The 27,422-nt window shown below is 37.5% G+C and overlaps 2 protein-coding genes across 11 annotated transcripts in view; one reads left to right on the forward strand and one right to left on the reverse strand.

Moving 5' to 3' along the window:
- Window positions 1-16,056, reverse strand: part of DAP3 (death associated protein 3) — a 30,094-nt gene extending 14,038 nt beyond the window's left edge. The window contains exons 1-2 of one of the 5 annotated variants that reach the window (XM_057495036.1): window positions 15,884-16,056; window positions 260-311 (exon numbers count right to left, since the gene is read on the reverse strand). In XM_057495036.1, the coding sequence (XP_057351019.1) occupies window positions 260-311; window positions 15,884-16,041 (210 nt within the window). In that variant the 5' untranslated portion in view covers window positions 16,042-16,056. Of the gene's footprint in view, window positions 1-259; window positions 312-14,597; window positions 14,731-15,591; window positions 15,725-15,883 lie in introns of those variants that run through there. The other 4 variants (XM_036922467.2, XM_036922466.2, XM_036922464.2 and 1 more) reach the window with 4 other exon arrangements.
- The window catches only part of ASH1L (ASH1 like histone lysine methyltransferase), a 223,029-nt gene continuing 210,311 nt past the window's right edge, over window positions 14,705-27,422 (forward strand). For 2 of the 6 annotated variants that reach the window (XM_036922445.2, XM_057495016.1), the window contains exons 1-2: window positions 15,589-15,722; window positions 27,106-27,255. The gene's annotated coding sequence lies outside the window, so the exon portion shown is untranslated. Of the gene's footprint in view, window positions 14,837-15,060; window positions 15,121-15,586; window positions 15,723-27,105; window positions 27,256-27,422 lie in introns of those variants that run through there. The other 4 variants (XM_036922447.2, XM_057495015.1, XM_036922448.2 and 1 more) reach the window with 4 other exon arrangements.

Genomic DNA, 27,422 nt, shown 5'->3' on the forward strand with positions numbered 1-27,422 from the left:
TGTTAACTCTCTTATGACAGGTACTCAAGCACAATTATTCTACTGACACCTGTTACTTGAGTATTTTTAGGGCAGCTGAGAGTGAAGAGTATGGGCAGAGAAATAGAATTATAATTTTGAATATAAACTTGTAGATAAAGCTTGAGTCAACTCAAGTTCTCAAGACTATCTTATTATTATGGATACAATGAATACATCCCAAAACAAGAATTCATCTAAAGTCATGTTGCACAAAGCTTTTAGATTAATTAGGACTCACCTTATGGACCCTTGAGATAAGCCTTTTCATTCCTTTCAGCATTGTCCCTGCACTCAAAAAAAAGTGAAAAAGTAAGCAACAACTGGGAACAGATATTTGCACAATGGTTTAGTATCCAGAATATATAAAGAATGCCCACAAATTGATAAAATAAAAAAAAGAGCAGAAGACACTAATACACATTTCACAAAAAAGGAAACACAAATGGCTAGTAAACCCACAAAAAGATCTTCCTCATTACAAACCAGTGAAATGTAAAATAAAACCACCACAATGAGGTACCATTCAGAATCGCCATATTGGAAAAAAATTAAAGAGTCAGACAACAGCAAATGTTAAAGAGTTTGTGAAGCACTGAGAACTTTTAACACTCAACAAGAATGTAAATACAAGTATCTTGAAAAGAAATTTGGCATTATCTTTTTAAGTTGAAAATATTTAGGTCTATGACCCAAGTATTCTACTGTTTGGCATTTATTCTACAAAAACACACATGTTCATTGGGAAAGATGTGAAACAATGTTCATAGTAGTAAAGTATTAGTTATCAAAAACCATAAAAAGCCCAAGTGTCCATTGATAGAAAAATGGATAAACAGAGATATGGTCATATAATGTAACACCATACAGCAATACAAAGAATAAACTGCAGCTACAAACTGTAATTAATTTGTTTATTATGTATATATATATATAGTTCCGAAGGGTTCAGTTCTTGAACTACATCATCTTAACTTTAAAATTTTATGATTCTTTTCACACAAAAGCCTGTACACAAATGTTCATAGCTTTAGTCCTAACAGCCAAAAACTAGTAACAACCCGTATGTCCTTAAAAGGATGCATGGTTAAACAAACAGGCACATTCATACTAGTGCCCACCACCACCCAGCCTCCATCTCCACCCAGGATCCAATAGCTCCTGATACCCAACACCACACAATGCTTGTCTCTCATCAGCTTATTTTCTTAACACCAATTTTTCTCAATCCCACCCTACTTCAACTACATCAATTCTCTGCCTCCAACACCATCTTCCCCCATCTAAGGCCAGCTAACTCTCATGTAACCCCAATTCTAGCCCTTTCTATCAGCTGATTTCAAATCCTAAGCTTTCTACCCAACCTCAACTTTCTCTACTCCCAAACTACTCATGACCCCAGTGTCACTCCAACAACATCTGGCCCGCTGAACCCTGCTCCTCCAATCTTCCCAATGTGCTCTGGTCCAACCACTAATGAGGGACAACTGTGGGCTGCAGCTCTGGAGGGGTCTAGGCCCTGGAGAGAAAAAAGTGGGTGACACGGTCCTGAGGTCACTTCTCCTAGGTGTGCCTGTGGTCTCTGGGGCCATTACTCTGTCCATGTTTTAGACATTATGGGAAATGCTGGTCAGGAAACAGTGACAGCTCTCCATTCCAGGACACGATCATCTGTATCCATCCATATTACAACAATTGGTCTACCAGCATTTAGGCTCAGACGTCTCCCATCCATTCTCTCCACTGAAGTCTTGCTTAAAATCCTTCAATATTTCCCAACTTCTTTTAAAGATAAAGGACATATATGGCTTTTATAAGAAAAGCAGAAGATGCTTTTTAAAAAAGGAAGGGGATCTCAAAAGCCTGATCTCAAAGCAGACAATCTGGACTAAACATCATTTTCCATGTCTTTTAAAATAACTGTATGAGAAAAAATCCTTTTGACAGGTAAGATGCAAGCAGAAGAGAGAAATATTTTCTTTCTACTTTCCAGGGCATACACAAATTAGGACACTGAAAGACAACTGCTCAAAGCCACTATCTATGAAAAATTCGAGTACTGACTTCTTTCATGGTTTTCATGTCCTTTGCATGAGCACAGGTTAAACATGTTGCTTATTACTGGAAGGTACACAGGGACAGGTTTCCTATTAAAATGACTGATGGTACAAGATGAAGAGTTATGGGGATGGACCGTGGTGATGGCTGCAGTAAAACACGAATGTATTTAAAATCACAGAGCTGCATACTTAAAATGGCTAAGATTGGTAAATTTTATGTTCTGTGTATTTTACTATAATAAAGAAAAAGCAGACAGAAAAGTGACTGATGGTAAAAATCAAAGGCAAAAGATAATTATCTCAAGTCTTTTAGGAAGCTGTGATATAAGGAGTTATAAGAAATACATACTTGGTCATTCAAATGACCCGATATATACTTCCCAAGGTGTATTTAGTCTTCATTCAGTTCCTGAAAACACTGCAGTCTTAAAGGTGAAATGGGTGTTTTGTCATGTTAATAAGAGACTTTCGGAACCCCCCACCCAAGGGCGGAGGCTGGAGGCTGAATCAGCCAATGGCCAATAATTTAATCAATGACTTTGCAATGAAGCCCTCACAAAAGGCGTGAGAAGAGCCCACTCTGCTCCACTTTGCCTGCTCTGTTCAGTTGGATCCTGCTTCCTGGTCGGAGACAGAACGCCCCCACGTGCCACCGAGCCAGGCCCTAAGCTCCACGAGGATAGAAGCTCCTTTATTTGGGACCTTGCCCTGTGTCTCTCTCTTCATCTGGCTTTTAACTTGTATCCTTTATTAAACTGGTAAATATAAGTGTTTTCTTGAGTTCTGTGAGCCATTCTAGCAAATTAACGGAACCTAATGGGGATGTCGTGGCAACCTCCATTCTGTAGCCAGTAGGTCAGAAGCCCAGGTAATTGCCTGGGGCTTGCGACTGGTGTCTGGAGTGGCGGGTAGAGGGCGGTCTTGTAGGACGGAGCCCTTAACCTGGGCATCTGGTGCTGTCTCTGGGCAGATAGCATCAGAATCGAGTTGAGTTCTCCAACACCCTGCTGGTGTTTGAGAATTGCTTGGTGTAAATATGTGTGGGACGATCCCCTCCCACAGATTTACACACATTGGAATCAGGTCCAGGTATTTGAATGAAGTTACACTACTAATTACTGCTGTGTATAGTATTGTTAATGTTATACATATATGTAGGGAAAAAATATACCATCTCATTTGGTGTCAGAGATGTTATAGAAGCAAACAATGAAGAAAAAAAATTTTCAAAGATGTCATTAAAATACTTCTCTAATATTGTCCAGCTGCAATCTTTTGAGACTCTACCTGTTATCTACTTCTCCTATACCAAGACAGTTGATCCTCCTTCCAATTCCAGTAATTCTTTGTTTAAAATGTAGATGAAACAAATCCCAGAGACAAATAATTTCCTTAGTTTTTAAACCACTGGAAGCCTTTTCAGGCACATTTGGAAGTGACATTTACTTACCACTGTATTTAAAGTTCTGCCACTATTCTGATGAAACTTTCTGGCTAGTGTTAGAGCCCTCATTCTTAAAAAAATAAATAAAAAAGGTATTCTCACATAGACAGGCCAAATGTATACTGAGAAGGATGTTAGAAAAAGCCAAGCAAATTTAGAAAGGTATTCCAACGACTATATGCTAAGACTTAAGGGATCACAAAAATCATAGGTTCTTTTTTTTTTTTCAACTTTTTCTATTGAGATAATTGTAGATTCATAAGCAGTTGAAAGAAATATGCACGTTCCTTGTATCCTTTATCCAATCTTCCTCAATGGTAACATCTTGCAAACCTAAAATACATCCTATCACAACCGGGATATTGACATTGGTACAGTCAAACACAGAACATTTCCATCACTTCGAGGATCCCTCATGTTGCCCTTTTATATCCTCTTTCACTTCCCTCCTGGTCCTTATCCCCTGACAACCACTAATCTGTTCTCCACTTCTATAATTTTGTACATTTCAAGAATGTTATATAAATGAAATGATACTGTATGTAACCTTTTGATATTGGCTTTTTTCATTCATTTTAAGTTTCTGAAGACTCATGCAGGTTGCACGTTACATGTATCAACTGTTTGTTCCTTTAATCTTGAGTACTGTTCCATGGTATGAATGTGCCTGTTTGTTTAAACATTCATCTTTTGAAGAACATCTGAGTTGTTACCAGTTTTTGGCCATTATGAATAAAGCTGCTATGAACATTTGTGGTGTAGGCTTTTGTGTAAAAAGAATCATAAAATTTTAAGGTTAAGATGATCTAGTTCAAGAACTGAACCCTTCAGAACTAGTTCAGAACTGAGTTAGAGCTAATGATCTTAATCATCATCACTGAGTCTTTTTCAGAAATAGGCTCTATATTAAGCAATTTGTAGGCACTGTCTCACAACAGTATGGATGGATAGCCTAAATAACTTACCCAAAGGTATGTAGTCCGATAAAGTGGCAGTTGTGGATTTCAAACCTATGGTTGACACTGCTGCGTTTCCCATTAGCCACTGCACATGCTACAGTGTCAATCATCAAATGCTTGCCCATGTTCACTGAAGGAGAACTCACAGCAGACTACATGGTTTTTCAGACAGCTTTAAGAAAGTTCTTTTACAATCAGGTGAAATGTCTCTCTGTAGCTTCTATTCACTGCCCCAATTTTTCTTTTGGATTTTACAAACCATTCCAAATGATCAACTGAAGGTAGTTATGTCCTCCGTTTTTTCTTTTCCTTGCTACGTCTTCAGTTTCTTACAGCCCAACCATCTTACAAGTCCTTTCTCTACATTACTCATCAGTGCTTTTCAGGTACAATCTATCATTTTTACATTTTGGATTTTTAAGAGTGACTTCTGTAATTCTATTACACCACTGTTTCACTGAGAACATGGTTCACTAAAATCATCGGTTCTTTTTTTTTTTCTTTATACAAGTATTGTTACCTATCAAAATTGCAGTGACTGTTTTTATGGAAATTGTCAAGGTGATCTCAAAATTCATATGGAAATGCGATGGACCCAGAATAGCCTAAATAACCTTGGGGAAAAAAATGAACAAAGTTGGAAGGCTTGTATTTCCCCATTTCAAAACTTACTACAAAGCTGCAATAATCAGGACAGTATGGAATTAACATATGTCTATAGATCAGATATGTCAGATTCACGTTTATAGATCAATGGAATAGAGCTGACAGTTCAGGAATAAATTCTTACATCACAATCAGTTATTTTCACATTGTGTACCAATACAATTCAGTAGAACAGTCTTTTCAACAAATGGTGTTGAGACAAGTGCTATCCATGTGTAAAAGAATGAAATTGGATCCCTACCTCACATCATATATGAAAATTAATTCAAAACAGATTATAGACTGAAATGCAAGTGTTAAAACTATAAAAATCTTACAAGAAAACATGGCAGTAAATCTCTGTAACCTTAGATCAGGCAATGGTTTCTCAATGACACCAGAAGCTCCAATACAAAAGTAAAGAGATACTTGGACTTCACCAAAATTATAAATTTCTGCTTCAAAGGATACCATCAAGAAAGTAAAAATCCACAGAATGGGAGAAAATATTTGTAAATCATATAACTGATAAATGACTTATAACCATAATATATAAAGAACTCTTCATAACTCAACAATAGAAAGCCAACCTAACTCAAAGATGGGACAAGGATTTAAACAGACATTTCTGCAAAGAAGATATAACAATGGCCAATAAGCACATGAAAAGATGCTCAACACCATTAGTCATTAGGAAAATGCAAATAAAAAACACAATGTGATATACTTCACAATCACAAGGATAACGAAAATCAAAAGGACAGACACTAAGTTTTGGGGAAGATGTAGAAAAACTGGAATCCTCATACATGTCTGTTGGAATTGTAAAATAGTACAGCAACTTTGGAAAAGAGTTTGGCAGTTCCTCAAAATACTAAACATGGAGTTACCAAATGATCTAGCAATTCTATCTGTGATTATAAACCCAAGAGAAATGAAAACTTATGTATACAAAAACTTGTGCACAAAAGCAACATTATTCATAATAGCCATAATGTGGAAATTATCCAAATGTCCATTAACTGATGAACAGAGAAACAAAATGTGGTGTAGCCATACAATGGAATATTATTCAGTAATAACAAGAAATGAAGTTCTAATACATGCTATAATATGAATGAATCATTAACAAAGGAAAAGTCTGTCATGAAAGACCACAGGTAGAATAATTCTATGAAATGTCCACAATAGGTAAATCTGTTGAGACAAAATCTCCCAGGGACTGGGAGAAGGGAGAATTGAAAGTAGGTACTGATGGGTTCTTTTTGGGGTGATAAAAATGTGCTAAAATTAGGTAGTAATGGTTACATGGCTCTGTGGATATGTTAAAAACCCACTGAATTGTACATTTTAAAGATATTGAATTTTAAGGTACGTGAATCTGATAAAGCTGTTTTAAAAAATGCTGATATTTAACTATATTAAAAACAGCAATAGCAGAAGCTAACATGCACTGATTAACTACTATATGTCAGACAATGTGCTATATATATTACATGCTTTATGTATTTATTTTATCATCACAGCATCCTTTGAAGAACTGTATTAGCTGTTGCTGCATAACAAACCACCTAAAACTCAGTGGTTTAAAAAAACATCTTTTTATTATTGCTCCCAAGTTTAGAGCTATAGGCTGGTTAGTTCTTTTATTCTGGGTCAGGTGTGGCTATCTCTTTTGGGCTTCCTCTGAGGATGGCTCTGGTCAAGGTTGGCCTTAGCTGAAACGACTGATTCTGCTGTAAGCTGTCTCATCCTCTAGAGGTGTGGCCTGGACTTGTCATAGCATTGACAGAGGTCCAAGGGAGCTGAAACACTTAAATCTTCTTGAACCTGGCTCAGAACCAGCACAGTCTTCTGTCACGTTCTATTGCAGCCTACTGTAGGCTAAACCAGATTCAAAGGGTGGGAAACAGATTTTACCTCTTTAGGGAGGAGCCCTAAATGACAATTTTTCTGACATATGGGAACTTCTGCATCATTAAAAAACAGAGAAGCTTGGCTGTAAATATAGTTATCATTTAGTTATAAAGTTAACCAATAAGAATGAAAAGCTGTTTTGATAAAATTCTAAATAAAAAATTATGGAAGAGTTGTAGTTTCATACCAGTTTCAGCATCAAATGAAATTTGGCTTTTTTTTCTTATGCACAATACAGTTGACCCTTGAACACCGCAGGTTTGAACTGTGTGGGTCCATTTACAGGCATGTTGTTTTAAAAAAATATATTGGAAATACTTACGGAGATTAGTGATAATTTGAAATAACATTTTATTTTCTCTAGCTACTTTACTGAGAATACAGTATATAATACATATATAAGATATGTGTTGACTGTCTATATGGTTTTCAACTGCAAGAAGAATGGGATCCCATGCATGTTCAAGGATTGACTGTATAAGAAATCTTAAGGAACAAAGATAAGTAGTTGCAAGTAGTAACCATTTGTAATAGTTTTACTTCCAAAAAATTAGACTAATGGAATAATTTCAAAGAGCTTCCTTACACCCTTCATCCAAGCTTTTCCTAAAGTTAGCATCTTACATAATGATAGTACAGTCATAAAAATTAAAAGTTAACATTGTTATAATACCATTACCTAAACTACAGAGTTTATTTGGATTTCTCCAAACTTTTCTACTAGTGTCTTCTTTCTCTTACAGGATCTAATCCAGGATCCCACATATGGAGATCTTTTTGTTTTTCTATTACTAACATATTACCTACCCTTTAAAATTTTTCTGAAAATTATAAATTTGAAAAACATATCCTGTGATCTTTTTCAAGTAATGATTTAACAGGATACAGTTACCTAAGGAGTTCTGCAGCAGAGCCTAGATCAGTGGTTCTCAATCTTGGCTGCACTATGATCCCCTGGGCATAATTAAATCTTTTGATGCCCAGACTGTATCTCAGACCAACTAAATTACCATCTCTGACAGAGAGACTCAGATTGGTATTTCTTCAAGTTCCCCAGTTGATTCCAATGTGCAGCTAAGAGTGAGGACCATCACAGAGATGTCATGGGAATTTCAACCCATTTAACTAACATGGTTATTCAAACAATTAAACATCTAGTACATATTTCCCCAAAAAGCCATAATGAGACTATCAAATGACTTACTTGAAGATATGATATACATAATGGCACTATTCTGATTTGCCATCCTAGGAATTCTGACAAAAAGGATACTTTAGTCTGCTATGACTTTTTCTCTAATGAAACTAGACAGATTTCTGATGAACAGTAATTCTTTTTCTAAATCAGTAGTTCACAACTGAGGCGATTTTGCTTCCTCGGGGACATCTGGCAATGTCTGAAAGCATTTTTGGTTGTCACAACTTGGGTGTTGTCACAACAAAAGTAGTGTTGCTGGCATCTAGTGAGTAGAGGCCAGGGATTCTGCTGAACATCGTGCAATGCACAGGAGAGGCTCCCACAACAAACAATTATCCAGCTTCAAATGCCAATAGTGCTAAGACTGAGAAATATTATTTTAAAACCTGAGTGCTATAGGAAAAATTTGGTCCACTGAGAGTAATCTAAGTTCTTTCATGATTTCAGTTAGAAAAAACAGTATTTGTTATATTGCATTTTGTAATCTTCATTTTATTTCCTCAAGTTTGGATTCCTAGAGCAGGATTAGGGCTACAGAAGTAAAGGCATTTCTCAGAAACACACTGATTATGACAAACTTCAACAGTGCAAACTTCTCCAAGCTCTCAGTACTGTACCTTGAGGTGTTTTTGCTAGAAACAATGTACACTTAGTCTCCAAGTGATAAGGGAGTAAGTGATAATGCAGTGTATACTCTTTTGATGGAGAAAGCAAAGCAGGAAGGACATGGTAGGGACTATGATTGTTTCCTAGGCTACAGGAGACTCTAGATATTCCTTACCAAGCTAGACCTAGAAAATTCCTCAACAAATTGACTCCAGACTGATGGAGGTCTCTAAAGCCTTCATGAAAGGCATGTTAGGTGTACACACATGCTCAAGCTTAACACCCTAGAATTTTAGGGATCAGTGGTATATCTATATTGATCTGAATCCATCTGTACATTTATAGTATTGTAGATGCAAGAAGAGAAAGACTTAAGGAAAAAGATATATACACAATACAATCTGATCCACTGTGGTGCTAATGTTGCAGGTAATTTTCTTTCTTGATTTTTATTTCTAATGTTAACAATAATAAGCAATATTAATAGTACTGTTGATGTAACAAAAATTTCAGTAAGGTGTCCATGTTACAAAAAAAGTTTTTATGAGACCTAAGCAAAACCATTTTTACAGTGACATAATAAAAACATAGGAGTCCATATGTATATAAGATTATTTACTTACAGCACTATTTCTAATATTAAAAGAATGGAAAGAACCTAAATATCTGTCAACAGTGGATAAGCAGCACATCCATACAATGGTACACCATGCAGCTCTTTAAGAACAAAACAACACTAAAAGCTCTCTGAGCACTGAAGAAAAATCTCCGAAATGTATTAAGTGAGGGAAAAAAAAGCACAGAACAATGTATAAAGCAAGCTATCATTTGTGTAAAAAGGGAAAAATATATCTAATTTGTTTGTGAAAAGGTAAAGTTTTTGAAGGATATATAAAAATTGGTAATACTGGTTGTCTTCAGGAAGAGGAAATGGGTTCCTGTTGGGAGTATGAAAAGAGGGAGAGTGGTGTCTTTCGTACTTTCTGAACTCTGAACCATGTTGCTAAAACCCAGGTAAATAATAAATTTAAAAGATTAAATCAACAAACGCCTAATGAATCCTTTTAAAGCTAACAAGTAATTTTTCTGTATGAATTACATTTCTCTATATAGAAACCCCTGCTGCATCAAGTTGTGTTAGACTTAGATTGAAGATAAATAATTAAAAATAGCAGGTCCCCATCCCAATAAGACATCTAAATCTAGCTCAGTGATATTTGATAAACCTTTTGGCTTCTCAATGAGTACCTTTCATACAGTATTCTCTATAGAAAAGAGTGACATTATTTTAAGCTTGTAGAAGTCCTTTTCCTCTGAGCTCAAGTTTCCTATCTGTAAAACCAGGGCAAGAACTAGTGTTTTCCAGACACCCCTTCCCAAAGCCCTCCTATAACTTTTACTCAGCTAATAGCAACTTATAACACTAACTTGTAAGGGAAATAAAGGGCTGTGGTTGTAAAGGCAGAAATAAGAAGCATTTGCTCCCACGTTCCCTTCCCCCAAAGCACACTGGAAAAAATTCTGGGCTCCCAAACATTCAAGTAACCATGATAACATTAGCTAACATTTACTGAACACTTTCATATGTCAGGCTCTGTTTAAGTACTTTATGTAAATTAACTCATTTTATCTTTACAACAATCTATGATGTAGATCATATTATCTCCAATTTACCGACAAAGAAACAGAGCAGCAAATCATTAAAAGAATGGACTCTCGAATCTAATTGCTGGGATTTGAAACTTTCTTCTCTTCCTTAATAGTTGGGTGACCTTGAGCTAGTTACTTAAATTTTGTGTCTGTTCCCTCATTTCTAAAATGGAGTTAATGGTAATATCTAAATATATGATTGTTACAAGGATTACATGACTTATAATCAGTTATTACTACTACTAGGTTTCTACCTAAGTTTACATATCTATCAAGTAGAAGAGCTAGGCTTTGAATCCAGGCAGACTGGAGTGTATATTTTTACTTCACTAAAAGGCAATCATCTGAAGCATGAGTTTAAAATTTTGGCACCCAAACAAAAATTTCAGATTTCTTCCCTTGTTATGCTTGTATAACATTTTTACCCAATAACTTGTCAAATATAAAGCCAACCTTGATAATATTCTAGTAAGTTTTACCTTTAAAAATTATTTTAAAATCTGAAACCTTATTTTAAGAGTTTATATTGAAGAGCTTTTCCTGTTAATTTATATTGCATTTAGACACTACCCGAATCAAGGAAGCACCATGAAATAAACACTTAATCACTACTGTTCAAGTGGGGAAGTCTGAGGGCAGCTTGGCGAACACTGCTGCTGTACAGCAGTCACAGAGCCCTTGGTTCAAATAATTCAGGGTTCATTCATTCAGTAAGGCCATTTTATTGAGCACTTAATATATTTCAGTCTCTGGTAGGCATTGGGGATACACAAAAGAACAGAATACTATACTATCTTACTTGTCTATACTTAGTTGGCAATTCATGAAACAGTACAGTTACTGAAAGCTAGTTGAACAGAGAGATCATAAGTAAGGAACTTACTTTACATACTGATGTAGTGGCATTCCATTAAAAGTGTTCTTTGTAGTATATGTAATTATGTTGCTGGTTAGACATCTTAATAAAAGGCAATGGGATATACAGATTCAATGCAATCCCTATCAAAATACCAACAGCATTCTTCAACGAACTAGAGCAAATAGTTCTAAAATTCATATGGAACCACAAAAGACCCCAAATAGCCGAAGCAATCCTCAGAAAGAATAAAGTGGGAGGGATTATGCTCCCCAACTTCAAGCTCTACTACAAAGCCACAGTAATCAAGACAATTTGGTACTGGCACAAGAATAGACCCATAGACCGATGGAACAGACTAGAGAGCCCAGATATAAACCCAAGCATATATGGTCAATTAATATACGATAAAGGAGCCATGGATATACAGTGGGGAAATGACAGCCTCTTCAACAGCTGGTGTTGGCAAACCTGGACAGCTACATTCAAGAGAATGAAACTGGATTATTGTCTAACCCCATACACAAAAGTAAACTCAAAATGCATCAAAGACCTGAAGGTAAGTCATGAAACCATAAAACTCTTAGAAGAAAACATGGGCAAAAATCTCTTGAATATAAACATGAGTAACTTTTTCCTGAACGCATTTCCATGGGCAGGGGAGACAAAAGAAAAAATGAACAAATGGGACTACATCATGCTAAAAAGCTTCTGTACAGCAAAGGACATCATCAGCAGAACAAAAAGGCATACTACAGTATGGGAGAATATATTTGTAAATGACATGTCTGACAAGGGGTTAACATCCAAAACATATAAAGAACTCACACACTTCAACACCCAAAAAGCAAATAACCCTATTAAAAAATGGGCAGAGGATATGAACAGACACTTCTCCAAAGAAGAAATTCAGATGGCCAACAGGTACATGAAAAGATGCTCCACATCGCTAGTTACCAGGGAAACGCAAATTAAAACCACAATGAGATATCACCTCACACCAGTTAGGATAGCCAACATCAAAAAAGACTAGGAACAACAAATGCTGGCGAGGATGTGGAGAAAGGGGAACCCTCCTATACTGCTGGTGGGAATGTAAACTAGTTCAATCATTGTGGAAAGCAGTATGGAGGTTCCTCAAAAAACTCAAAATAGAAATACCATTTGACCCAGGAATTCCACTCCTAGGAATTTACCCCAGGAATGTAGGATCCCAGTTTCAAAAAGACATATGCACCCCTAAGTTTACTGCAGCACTATTTACAATAGACAAGAAATGGAAGAAACCTAAGTGTCCATCAGTAGATAAATGGACAAAGAAGATGTGGTACATATACACAATGGACTATTATTCAGCCATAAGAAGAAAACAAATCCTACTATTTGCAACAACATGGATGGAGATAGAGGGTATTATGCTCAGTGAAATAAGCCAGGCGGAGAAAGACCAAATGATTTCACTCATCTGTGGAGCTTAAGAACAAAGCAAAACCTGAAGGAACAAAATAGCATCAGACTCACAGAACCCAAGAATGGACTGACAGTTGCCAAAGGGAATAGGACTGGGGAGGGTAGGTGAGAAGGGAGGGAGAAGGGGAATAGAGCATTACGATCAGCACTCATAACGTTGGTGGTGGGGGGCACGGGGAAGGCAGTATAGCACAGAGAAGACAAGTAGTGACTCTATACCATCTTACTACACTGATGGACAGTGACTGAAATGGGGTATGTAGTGGGGATTTGATAATGGGGGGAATCTAGTAACCACAGTGTTGCTCATGTGATTTTATATTAATGATACAAAAAAAAAAGGCAATGGGGTTTAGTGTAAAAACTTAGATTTTTAAGACAGGCTAACTAAAGTCTAAAGATAAAAATACTGGATATCTGAGCTTCAGGCTTCTTATCTCTAAAGTGGGGATAAGTTGATCTATCTCAAAGTATAAATGTTTATTATAACGATTAAATAGGAATACATTCTCCTTGCATTGTATTCTGAAAATGTTTTCTTTCCCTTCTCATGTTTTAAGTATCTAACATTTGTTTCAACGTTTCCATGACTAGCCTTGCACTAAACTATAAAAGAACATAAGAAGAAACGTTATAGTCCCTGCCCTCAAACTGAAACATTGTTGGTAAAGTAACGTACTTGCATATGACAAAATTAAATAAATATTTATGTATACCTAAAGGGGCTCCATGAAAGAGGTGGGACTTAAGCACCCGTTAGGAAAAGCAAATATATAGTGAAGTAATTAAGGCTGATTTCCTTTACTTTAAAAACACAAAGCAAGCAAACAAACCCTGGAATATTATAAGGTGAGAATTTAGGAATATCCACTTAACTTTGGAGCTTGAATAGGCTTTTGGGATCAATCTAACACAGTGAATTTCAAACTGTTCCCTAGATACCTAGAAATACATAGATGTAATGGAAAAGGAAACCCAGGTTAAATCCCTCCTCTAATTTATTCTGCTTTATCTTTGGATGAAAATAAAAACTACTAGGTTAGATAAATGTTGAGATTATCTGTGGATTTTAACAGTCCACAGCTTTCCTAAATTTAACAAAGAAAAAGTAAACGTTCGGGCAGTTTTGAGAAACAACTATCAGTAACCACAGAAATCTAATGGGCTTACTTTTGCATTGTTTTATTAGTGATTTGGAAGACTAGGTCGCAAACCATCAAGAACACCCACAAACCTTATCAACAGTACTGTGAACAACGGAATACTCTGCGCTTTCCCTGTGACTAGGAGCTGATTCTACCTTACATACATTATCTTATTACTTCACGTAGCAACAGTGAAGGCCGATTTGGAGTTTACTAATTTCTCTGTCCAGGTTTTCGTTTATTAATAAGGAATTAAGAAAAATAACTTTCTGAAAGACACAGACAGAAGCGTAGGACTAGACTAGAACTATATGCTGCATAAATGAGGTTGAACACGAATTGTACATCCATCCATGAGGAATGTGTAAAAGTGCCCAAAACATCATCGCCTATAGACAGTAGTGTGGAATTCGAGAAAACCTAACCACGGTTTAAAAAAGAAAATGGAGAAGGAAAAAAGGCAGACTACTGCGCGGGCTCTTCCTTGAGTCCCAGGTCCGCAACACAGAGCCGAGACGAAGCCTAAGGAGGGTCGCGGCCCTAGTGGCCTCCCTCCCTCCCTCATGGAGGCTCAGAGCCGCGTTCCTTTCCCTCCTGGGTACAACCCCCGTGCCAGTTCATTCCCTCACCAGGAGTCGCGGACCAGGTCTGACGGCAGACACGGTCAGGGGCCGGCTCCACTGCGCTCTTCCCGCTACAGAGAAGCAGGCTCGGGGCGGACGGCAGGAAGCTGCTCAACGCGCAGCCGCCGCGGCCTCCAACCACCCGCCCGCGGAGGGGCGCTAGGCCGCCCCCGATCTGCTGACCGCGGCCCGCGGCGGGGAGGAGGGTGGAAGCGGGCCGCGGCGCCGGCGCCGAGGCCAGGGAGGTAGGTAGTCTTCGGTCTCTGTTCGCCGCTCGCGTAATTCCAGTCACAGCGGCAAGCGTGCCCCCTCGGCCCGTCCTTTCCTCTCCCGCTCCTGCCGCCGTTACGAATGGAACAGTCTCGCGGGGGGGATTGTGGGAGGCGCAAGCTCTAGGGGTGGGGGGCATGGGGGGGCGGAGGAGGAGGAGACGGCGGCGGCCGTGGCGGCGGTTGGTAGCAGTGGGGGCGGGGAAGGGGGGGGAGGAAAGACGAGGTGGAGGAGGCGGCTTGGGCTCGCGCCGCGGAAGGTACGCGTGAAGGCCCGCGCCACGGCCGGCGTGACATGGGCCAAGGGAAAGTGGGGGACCGTGCGAGGAGGCGCCTCTAAGCGAGCGCGTGCGAGCTGGTGGGCGCGCAAGGCGGCCGCAGGCGGTGGTTGGAGGGAGCAGCGAGCTGCGAGCCCAGATACACTCTGGCGCGTGCGGGCGGGCGTGCGCGCTCCGCCGCCCGAGTCGGGTGAGGGGGGAGGACAGCGGGGGAGAACGCGAGGAGGGAGGAGTGGGAGGTGGGGGGGCACGCGGCGCCCTTCGCTCCCTCCCTCCCTAGGAGCTGCCGCCGCCGCCGCTCTGCCGCCGCCGCTCCCGCCGCCATTTTGGGTTCGCTTTGCGGAGGGGGAGACGATCCCCGTCTCGGTTGCGGGACCCGCCTCCCCTCAGTTTCCCCCGCTTAGCCCCGCGCCTTTCCCTTCTCCTCTCTCGCATTTCCGCCCGTCAGCTCACCCGCTGGCCGCCTCCTGACAAGCGGGAGGGATCCGCCGTGGACCAGGGGAAGCGGAGGAGCCGGGTGGCGGCCGCCCCCTCTTCCCCACTTCCCTGCACTCTCATCTCTCTCGGCCTCGGCCTCTGACACGGTGAGTAGAGCCGCCTGGAGAGGCCTTCGGGCCTAAGTACTCCCTCAGCGGCTCAGCCCTTGGCTCCCCGGGAGCTGCTGTCATCTCCCGGACCTGGACCTCCGGGAGAGCGGTGGTAAGGATGGGGGAGGGGAGGGGACAGAAGGGGATCCTGAGCTTACCGGGAAGTCCCTCCTGGCGGGGGTGAAGGGGTGTCCCTGACAGGCGGGCTCCGGGCTTGGGGGCGGGGGCGGGAAAGTGAGCGAGTGGAGGCGGAGTCGGCTGCGCCCCTTGACAGGTTAGTTGGTGTGCTGTGTAGGCACGGTTGGAGCATCCCCATAGTCCGGTTTGTGTCTGTTGATAATCCTCTGAGGGTGGCTTACCTGTGTGGTCAGGACTGTGGTGTCTCCAAAACGCTGAACTGTTACGTGGGAACGATAGAATGATCTCAGGGTTTTAAGTTTAATAAATGTTACTGGTTAGTTTGTATATGGAAAGACATGTTTTTGGTCTAGAAGACAGATGGTCTGTTGGTGTATAGCGGCTGTGTTTGTGTGTACATGCAAGGAAGGAAAGTGTTCCGGAAGAGTTTGCTTGTATTTGTATAAGTGTAATGGAGTTCCCCTTAAAAGTTAGCTTATTTTTAAAATATAACTTGGGATGTTCCCTCCTGGCCCGATACGTGTGTGTTTTAGGAATCGGGAGCGCCTTATTAATTGCTGGGAAAGAGAAGTCTTGTCAGTATGTTAGACAATATAGCACATATGTGGTGTGGTCAGGGATGGGAGAAAGTTGTCATAGTCACTTTTGGTCTTTAGAATAGTTTGTTCCTCTGAATAGAGTGAATTGTGTAAATGTGAAGGCCCAGGACCTCTTTAACAGAACAATTACTATGGGGTATAAAAAAATGGATGGCCTTTTTGTTGATCTTTTATATTAACACTTTGCAATGGGATAAAACTTGTATTTTTCAGAATATTCTTTCAGTTTCTTTGTGACCCCATATCTGTGAAAATGGTTTTCTCTCAGATTACAAACCAAGACATTGAGGCATAAAGAGATAATTTTTCCAAGGTCACACGTTAAATTGGCGCCAAAGTTGGGACTCTTGCTCAGAGATTTTGACTACACATCCAGTAGTATATACACCATATCATGGTGCCTCAGGAGGTCTTCGTCAGGCAGATACGAATTTACTGGAAAAATAGAGGCATATATGACTATATGGGTTGAATTCGATAGAGATCAATTGTGACAAACATTTATATGGAGCATAGATTATCCTTGCCAGGTTGGCCTATATGAAATGAGTATCCTTGACTTTATTATGTATTGTTTGTGGAGGAAGCAGAGCATTTCTGATACTTTAGCTTGTGTATTTAAGGGAGGGATGTCTTTCATAGTTTAGCTTGTACCAGAGTAGCTGTATGAGGGCTGACAGCTTAACTTTAAATCTGTGGGAGGAAGGATCTTCTTTCATTCATTCATTCAACAAATAGTTATTGAGTAACTACTCAATAAAGGGTCCCTGCCTTGGTGTGAGAATAATCAAGGTGACCCTATCAAAACAGCCTGGGTGCATATGAGGGACCTTGTCTTGACAGTGATATGGATTGAGAAAGGCAGAAAAGTCATTGTGGAATTGAAATGATCCTAAAGAGTGTGTTGTTTGGAAGGAATTTAGATCTTCTAGATATCTTAATATGGAAAGATACAAGGTATATATTTAAGAATCTAACAGGATGGTCAGTTTGTGATACAGTGTTCCTTCTTTTGCATTTTCTTTTGGCATTTATGAGTAAACTTGTTTTCGGGATCTGGGAATTGTTGGTATATGTGTGCCTATAGGTATTGGAATTTTTTGGCTGGACTGAAGGAATTCTTCAAAAGACTAATTTTGTAGTGAGGATTCCTTCTTTGAATATGAAGGAAGAATACTTGAACTAAGCCAACTTAACTGTATATTTCTTTGGAAAATGAAATGTTTTTGATATGATAGATTAGTGGTTCTTAAAGTTTTTTTGGGTTACTTATCCTTCTGAGATCAGATGAAAGATCCTCACTGTAGAAAATGAGCATAAGCACAATCATACAAATATGCATATAATTTCAGGAACTTAAATTGTAATGAAGTAGAACCAATTTATATTCAGGTCTCATTTGAAAGCCTTTTTAAAAATATATTTTGGGGGGGAGTTGTTGGTATGAGATTAAATGAAAGATTCTGTGACAGTATTTGAGCATGCTGACAGAACTTTGAGATCCATGTTTTGTATTCTATATATTTTCTTTATTCTTTTTATTTTCAAACTCATCTCTTTCCAGTTTTGCCTTGGGACTGAGGTGTTTTGAAGCTCATTTCCTGGAATTTATCTTATTTATAACATTATTGAGTTAATTCAGTGCAGGGACACAAAGATGAATAATATATGACCTCTGTCCTTGAAGAGATTCTGATCCATTTGAAGCTATGAATTGTAGTTTCGTAGGGGCTTTCAAAGGGGCAAGGAAGAGGGAAGCATAGTTCTAGAAATTGAGTTTTTTGACTTAACTGCAGGGAGTTTTTGCCATTATTCTTAGGACTCTATAAAGTCTTCACAATCTGTATACAACTTTGTAGCAACAAAATGTGTTTTGTTGTCATTTGATGTTTTGGGATGAAGGAACTCTCTGGTTTGAAAAGGAAGCAATCATTGGTTGCATTCCTTATCTTGTTTTGGATGTATTTCTATAGTGAGTTTATGTAAGAAGGTTTTAATGTCTTTTTTTTGCACATACATGCATCTCGAAAACATTTCTAGGGTAAAATCCAGTAGCTGTATGACAGACTACCCACGAATCAGGTACTGGAAATTAAAAATAATCACTGCATTTTAAAAGGAACAAGAACTTTTAATAGGACCAATTATAGGATTCAGTAAGGTATTGTCATAGCCTCTGTAGAAGAATGTATAAATTTGTGAAAAGTTTAATGTTTTCTCTAATTTTTAAGTTGGGTAGTTGGTTCATCAGGTTTTTAATAACATGTCATATAATATATGTAGTGTGCATATAGGTATGTGTATATATAGTCTCTGGTATGTATATTTCACAATTCAAAAAAATAATCCTTGTAAATCAAAACCACAATGAGATACCACCTCGTATCAGTCAGAATAGCTAGTATCAATCAATCAATAAGTAAAATAACAACTGTTGGTCAGAATGTGGAGAAAAGGGAATGCTTGTACACTGCTGGTGGGAATGTAAATTGGTGCAAGTGCTATGGAAAGCAGTATGGAGGGCTCTCAGAAAATTAAAAATAGAAATACCATATGACCCAGTAATTCCACTTCTGGGAATTTACCTGAAGAAAACAAAATCACTAATTTGAAAAGATATGTGCACCCCTGTTTATCGCAGCATTGTTTACAATTGCCAAGATACAGAAAGCAAACTAAATGTCCCATTGATAGGTGAATGGATAAAAAAGGCGTTGTACATATATACAATGGAATATTCCTCAGCCATAAAAAAGAATGAGATCTTGCCATTGGGACAACATGGATGGACCTAGAGAACATTATCCTAAGTGAATAATAGTCAAATAGTATATGATTTCACTTATATGTAGATTCTACAATGCAAAACAAATGAACCAACAAAACAAGTAGATTCATAAAGGATAGACTGGTGGTTGCTGTAAGGGAAGGGGTGGATGGATGGGCAAAATAGGTGAAGTAGATAAAGAGATAGGAACTTCTGATTATAAAATAGTCACAAGGATAAAAGTACAGCACAGGGAATATAGTCAGTAATATTTGTGTTATCTTTTCATGTTGACAGATGGCAACTACACTTATTGTGGACATTTAGTGATGTATATAATTGTCAAATCACTACATTGTACATCTGAAACCAGTATACTATTGTATATCAACTATACCTCAATAAAAAATGCTTGTAATAATCACAAAAAATTATTCAAGATCTTTAAGGATAAAGAGTGAAAAGCTATTTTCTTGTTCTACTTTTGAGGTATATTCTAAAATATGAAGCATAACTATATCTTGCTAGGCACTGTGTCTTTACAGTATTAGTACCACTTAAGGCTTTATTTTAAGTCTTCTTCCATGCCTAATGAATAAAGAATTGGCCACATTCATTTCTGCCGAAAATAATCTGCCTGCATGCAGTGGAGAAGTTTTATCATATCTGTAGATGGTACATCTTCACTTAAATAATTTCACATGGCTATTTGAGTTATGTGTTAACTTGAGTCTTTTAAATATAATACAGCTTTACTGAAGTTCGCTGTGAGGTCTGCTTTGTGGCAGCCTTTCCAGAACCATGAGCTATCTTAAACCTGTCTGCCATAAGAGAAGGAAATGAAAATAATTTGTTTTGTTTTGAGCTGTATTGCTAGTTTTTTTTTCTTTTCATTATTTTCCTTTAAATTACTTGTGATTTTTTTGTTTATGTTCTTTTGTATGGAGAGGTTAGATTTTCATACTTATCATCTTATTTAATGATAACTGTCAATCTTACATTTCATGTTTTAGAAATCCCTTTTTTAGTGACTGCCTCATTGGGGGTGTTAATGGCAGAGTGCTGCTGACACAACATAATTAATAAATTATGTATTCCAATGATGACAGAAACTTAATAACCTTACTGCTATTTCAGAGTTGTATTTCCTTCATTGAGGAATTTCATTCCATTTTTTTTGTTTGAAGAATCTGTAAGTTTTAGTAGTAACTGTTTTTGTTTTCTTTAGTGTGTAGTCATTTGCTCTTGGACATGCAAGTTGATAGAATTGTATATATGTATTTTTTCATTTAATTTTGCTCATTTTTAGACTGGAGAATTTCAAACATATAGAAATGAAGAGATACAATATATGAGTTCTTATGTGCTCAACATCCAGCTTCAACAGTTACCAACACCTAGTTATCACACTATATCCCCATCTACTAGCCTCCTCTGCCTCCTCACCCTCTGCGTATTTTGAAGCAAATCTTCCAGACTTTATATCACTTCTTCCTTAAATACTACAGTGTATACATTCTTTTTACTATTAAATGGGAATTTATTTCTTTGTAGTTAGGTTTATAGAACTTTTAAATAAAGTATCAGAAGACAGCTACTACTCTTTATATTAAATACTTGTAATCTATAATTATCTGTCAATAAGGGATTCTTGCTGTAAACTAAGAGGAAATGAGCTAATAGAAATTCATCTCATTGCTTTAGAGGTTTGCATTGAAAAATGCAGTTTAGTTCCTATGTTTGCCAGAAAAGCTTATCAGGTTTTTTCAAATGCACAATGCACAAGTGAGAAATAATACGCCTTTCACAGTTTTTTTGTTTCTGTTTTTAGTCATAGAGACAAGATCCTTAAAACATTTAGTTCTCTTAGTTCCTCCTGATTTTCTAACTTGATCCAGTTATCACAAAGAAATCAGATGATACTGGTGATGTTGAACAGAGGTGAAATTGGTCTAAAATCAACTTGCCATGGTAAAGAGGATGAAATGCGTTTGTTTTGAATTTTGAAATTCTAGTTGTGGACATTTGAAAATCCATACTGTTGCTTAAGTTGCTAAATATAAACCATGTTACAGAGCATGATTATCTTGTTGAGTGGACAAATTGTTAAAAAAAAAAAAAGGTAAGTATTCCTATTGAGTTACAAAGATGAATCAGAGTATAGAGATTTGAAGTGGCTGCTAGAAAGTAGAATTTAAATATATCTTTTCCTTCCACAAAAGGCAGACAGTTATAACTCAGATGAATGTGAATTGCATCATTAGTGAAAATTTGGTTGATTGATCTTTAGTTATATCTTATGTTATAGTCCCATAGTAAACAAATCATGGATCTTTGACTTAATCTTATTTTACATTTTATTCTGTCTTTTCCACCTTGATACCAAATTGTTCTTCTCATTCAGTTTATTTGTTCTAAGACCACAGGTGGAGAGTGTGTCAGTTTATAAATAGCTATATTATGGCTTCTTGTTATAAATTACATTTAAAATGTGGAGGAGACATTCCTTTTGATAAGGTGTCTTAAATTCAGCACCGTTGAAAATGAAAGCTCTGGAGTTTAAATATTTACTAACATAAGTCTAACAGGGCTGAATGGAGAGATATTTTAGATTGTCACAGCTAACCCTGACATTTGAGAAAATGGGGAGTGTATCAATCTCATATAATAATTACTGGGTAAAACAATATTATACATAGTATAAAGGTCTTCAAAGAAGATTGGAGTATATACATCTCAAATAAGTAGAGATTCCACCAAGCTAAATAACAGAGGTTGGAAAGTTAAAGTTTAGATGCAGACTCATATCAAATAAAAAGAACAATCACCTTGAACTCAGTGAGTTAGAAATTTAAGTTAATCTTATATTTGTGTGTGTGTTTAAGGGAAAAAACCTCAAATAAATGTAGAACAAAGTCAGAATTTAATTCAATTTAACAAGTACTTCTGTTCCTTATTTGAATTAATTATTCAACCAACATTTTTTCAATGCTTATTCTAGAGAGTTGTGAATCTAGTAAGAAGAACAGTATGTTAACATATTACAAAATACAACATGATATGTTTCTCCTAGGTAGAGGGGGGAGAAAGTTCTTAAATCTCTGGGGAGAAAGGAAAGAATACAGGTGGCTTGCTACTAATGGGAAGAGCAAAGTTTTATAAAATAAGTATAAATTATTCAGTAAGACTCAGAGAGGCCATTCTAGGTAGAGAAAGATCATCTGTAAAGGTATGAAAATAAATATAACATAGAATGAGTTTAGGGGACTGTACTTGGGTTAATATACTTTCCACCCATTCTCCTGTGATTCCTGTATCTTCAGTACTATGTAAGGTTGGCTTTTGTACTTAAGAGATCAATGAAATAAAGATGAACTCTCTTCAATACACTCTACTTAGACAAATTAGTATATTGTTACAGATAAAGGTAATTTCTAAGAAAGATTAAAACCAAGAAAATTGGTTATGTTTTATTCAGAAAAATTTTACTAGAATACATTCTACTCCTTCAGCATTTTAGTTAATCAGGCCTTGATTATAATAGGTATCCAGCCAAATTTTTTTTTCAATGTGTAATTGCTTTTCTTAATAATGAATAGATTTCCCAGCCTCCGCACTGGTCTGTTTTCCCACAATTTGTTGAAAATCCCAAATAGTGATAAAGATCATGGACTCTGAAATCAGATTGATTAAGCTCAGATTCCAGTTTTGCTACTTGCTGACTATATAATCTTTAGCAAAATACTTAATTGTCTTTGGTTTCCTTGACTGTAAAATGATAATATTTACAGCAAAAGGTTATTGGAATTTTTGTATGAGTTAGTACATGTAAAGTGCTTAGCATAATGCATGTCATGTAACAAGTGCATAATGAAGATTTGCTATTACTATTAGTTATTTTTTTCATTTCCTAAAAAGAACTTTTTTTATTAAAGCAAATGAGCTCCCTTATATATATTTCCTATATGAGGTAAATATATACAAAATACATTTTGAAAGTGTATATAAACAACCTACATATGTATGTATTTTTTCTAATTCTCATTTTATCTTATTTCTCTCACATGTGAATTCTGCTTTTGTTTTTTCCCACTTAACTCCAAGCTAGACTTTTTTTTTGGCTTCTTTTTACCTTCTTACCTAATCAATGATTTGTCTCCAAAATGAACAGAAATATATCTTACAATGTGAACTTTTTGGGGTGGAGAACCTTAAGTCTTTGAACTGAATTAGGCTTAGTTATGGCAGTTCTTTTAAAGTTGTCCAGTATTTTCTTTGATTTTTTTAGAAGCCCAGTGTATTTTTCTAAAGGAGAACCCATCTCTTTAAACTAAACATACCTCATGCGATTCAGAAACAAGACCAATGTGTATTTATTGAGTGCTTACTATGTGCCAGGTACTAGAATACATTGCCTAACAAAGTAAGGTCCTTAGGCATTTTCTTTTCCTTTTCCAGGATAGGAGCTTTCAGTATGCTGTAACATACTGCTGCTGTTATACTACATGTGATTCAAATAAGACTTTTGTTCTTAAGGTATAGCAGAGATTTCTGAAGGAGTGTCTTGGAATTTGATTATTTTATGCCAAAGCAAATCAATTCTAGGTCAAAAATCTCTTTGTCTTTAGGAATCTTTATTGTGTGCCTGTTTTATTCAGGCAGTCCATGGGATAGTTAGTCCTAGGGGATATTGGTAGGAAAAACCAGCCTTCTGCCTCCTGTGCCTTTTAACAGAAAGAATATTCATTCTTTCATTCAAGTATTAATTGTGTACTTATTTTATGCCAAGTACTGTTCTCATCTCAGAGGATATAGTAGTGAATAAAACAGTCAAAACTCACTTCTCTCTCGGTGCTTACTTTCTAGCAAGGAAGATAGATATTAAATAAATGGATACGGTATCACAGTATTTCAGTGATAAGTGTATAGGAAATGTAAGCAAGATAAGGGGATGTTAGATGATTAGGTAAGTCCTCTGAGGCAGTGATACTTGAGCAGAGATCTGAATGATATGAAGGACCCCATGCAGCTGTCTGGGTCATGAACGTAAGTTCTGAGGCAGTAGTGTGTTTGGTGTGTTTGAGAAAATAGTAAACGGCTGGAATAGAGTAAACAAGGTAGGGAAGAATAACAGGAAGTAGTTAGAGGAGGTGGTAATGTAGCGACTTATAAGACTTGACTAAGTATCTAGGTTTATTCTAGGTTTGATAGAAGTTATTGGGAAGTTTTACATAGGGAAGTGACTTGATCTCTAGTATACACATTTTGAACTGCAAGAGTGATGCAACCAGGCTGGAGGCCATTGTGATATTTGAAGCAAGAGACGACTGTGAGTTGAACTGTGAGTTGAAAAGGGTGTTTTCTGGGAGATGGATTTGGGATATATTTCGAAGTTAGTAGGGGTGATAACTTGGATTTGATGTGGGGTCTGGGTAAAAGGGTAGTCAAGAATGACCCCAAGATGGTCTCAACAGTTGGATACCATTTACTAAAATGAGGAACACTGGGAGAAGCAGGTTGCATGAGTGCAGAAATTAAGAATTGGTTTGGGTACTGACTTTGAATTTTCTGTTAAATGTGTCTAGTTGAGACATATAGTATATATTGGATGTATAGTCCTGAGTTTGGGGCAATACAAATTTGGGAGTTGATCAGTGCAGAGAAGCTCTTTAGAGCCATGAGGCTTGATGAGAGGGAGAACCTGGAGGGTGAGTGTAGACAGAGAAGAGATGGAGTTCTTGGACTGATTTGTGGGGTTATCTGGACACTGGATTTAATCAAGAATGCCAAGGCTGAAAGAAAATTTTCATAATTTTAGGGACAATACCTTCCTAAGAAAGTATAACAAGTACTAACTAATCAAGACAGAAATAAAAAAATCAGAATGGTTGATGAACAAATTTAATTTTTATCTCTAAAATAGCTTTGTGTTAGACTCATTTTATATGAAGATCAGACCCTCATTTTATATGAAATTAAGAACTAAAGTGCCTATTTCTACTTGATTACTCTGAAAAGATGACCAGAATGATCATTATCTTTTTTAGATATCTATTGTGGAGTACAATATAAGGTTAAAACAAATAAATACAAGTTTAAAAAATAATGAATGAGGTCTCAAAATACATGAAACCCCTTATTCATTAACACAGTAACCATTTCCAGCTTTGAAAATTTACACAATAGGAGTGATACCAAGCTGCCTTCTGATTTCTTATTTAGTTTTTCATTGGGCATTGTTAAACCTTCTTTTAAGGAAGCTGGCTTCAACTGTGGATGTAAGGAGTGAACATATCTAATATCCTAGAATACATGTTTAGCATCTAACACTTGTAAATGTTAGGGGCTTAATACTGTTTAGGTTGACATACTGTGCATAGTAGGATGTGTTTTCTAGGTTTGGGTAAGAATTTATTTAAATGTATTTTAGATGTTAGAAACTGAAAAGAGTAGAAATAATAGTAAAGGCAGTCACACATATTATTGTTGTTGATTAAAAAACCCATCAGAAATCCCTTAGCTAATGCATGAAACAGATACTCTCTTGCTTCAGTCCATGACTTCACACTTGCCAGTCCACCTCTACCATTAAGAAAATGTAGAGTCCATCTGTTGAATTGGCACTATGCCTAAAAGGCTGGTAGATTTGGACATCGTCAGTGCAAGAAGAGAAATTAATTCCAGACATTGAGGGGAAACATTTCTAGTAATAACTTAATCCCCAGGGTTTATCTGAACTTTGGTTGCTATTTATAGACATCACCAGAAAATTAAGGGTCCTTATCATGTATGATTTCTTTTTCCCAAGTCAAAGTCAGAATCATCAGTTGTGTACATTCAAAAGCCAGTTCTCTTACAGGTAATGGTGTCCTTAAAACACTACTACAAATTTTGGGACAATTTAGAGGTGATCTTAAGTGGAACTGAGATGTTTAAGATAGTAATGTGATTTGAGACTCCGATAAGCCTCTACACATATTTCTAGATGAATGTGCTCCACAAAAATCTGGAAACTACTAACTTATGAGACTTAAAACTAGATGGTTAAAAATCACCACTTCCTAGTTTCATGGTCATCCATTCTGTACTTTACCTTAGCTAGCCTTAAAAACAGAGGATCATAACTCTGGTGGTGGTGGTGGTCTTGGTGGCAGTGGCCGTCATAGTCAAAGGCTATTAAGAATATAATAAAACTTTTGTATCCTTTCCCAAAAAGTGCACATAAAAATTTTTAGTATGTAATTTTTGGGAGTTCACAGGCGATTTTGATTATAGGCCAGTATCCCTTGTTTCATAAGCATCTTAATTATGAGTGTCATGGAATGACAGTTGCATTCTTTATCTGTTCTTCAGCAGAGATTGCTCTTAAAAATGAAAATAAACTCATGTAGGGACAGTGGTGGTTGGATGGTGGTTTAAGTAAATCTTTGCTGGGCTTTCTGTCACCTGCCCACCTTTTTTCCCCTTCACTATTTTGGTAATGCAGTATTTTCTGGAGAGTCATCAGCTAAAGCAACATACTGATGTTAGAATGGCAGGCTGGGTGTAAGAAAAGTAATTATTCTCCAATATTGGTAAAATGACAGCAAAGTAAAGTTCATGTATCTGTGCTCCACCTGGGCTTCCTGCCTACAGTTACCTAGCCTCCCTAGCTACACTCCACACACCTCTCTGTATGCAGTTTCTAAATCAAATCAAAATCTGGCCATGTCCCTTGGCAACAGACTCTTTAGCACTCTGTTCAAGATCCTGCCTACCTCTTCAGCTTTGCGTCTCACTGGGCCTCTTACTTAACCTTGTGTGTTAGCTATCTGGTACTGCCATCATTCCCAAACATGGTTCGCTTATATCTCCATGACTTTCATGTTCCTCCCAGTGCCTGGCTGCTTAGAGAACATCTTCTGAGATAAACAAAGTTCAAGTTGATGCTGTGAAGCCTTACCTGGCCACCTCCCCTCTTTTGGTGAACAATATGCACTCATTTCTCTTTGGCATAGACCTAGGAGTGGAATTGCTGGGCCACAGGGTAAGCAAATTTTTATCTTTAGTTAATACTGCCAAATAGTTTACCAAATTGATTGTATGATATAACTCTGCCAGAATGTATAGGTATGCCAATTATTGCTCCACATCTTCACCAACCTTTGATGTTGTCATTCTTCTTAATTTTAGTTATTCTGGTGGTTAATAGTA

This window comes from Manis pentadactyla, chromosome 19 (genome assembly GCF_030020395.1).
Source record: "Manis pentadactyla isolate mManPen7 chromosome 19, mManPen7.hap1, whole genome shotgun sequence".
In the NCBI taxonomy this organism is placed as follows: domain Eukaryota; kingdom Metazoa; phylum Chordata; class Mammalia; order Pholidota; family Manidae; genus Manis; species Manis pentadactyla.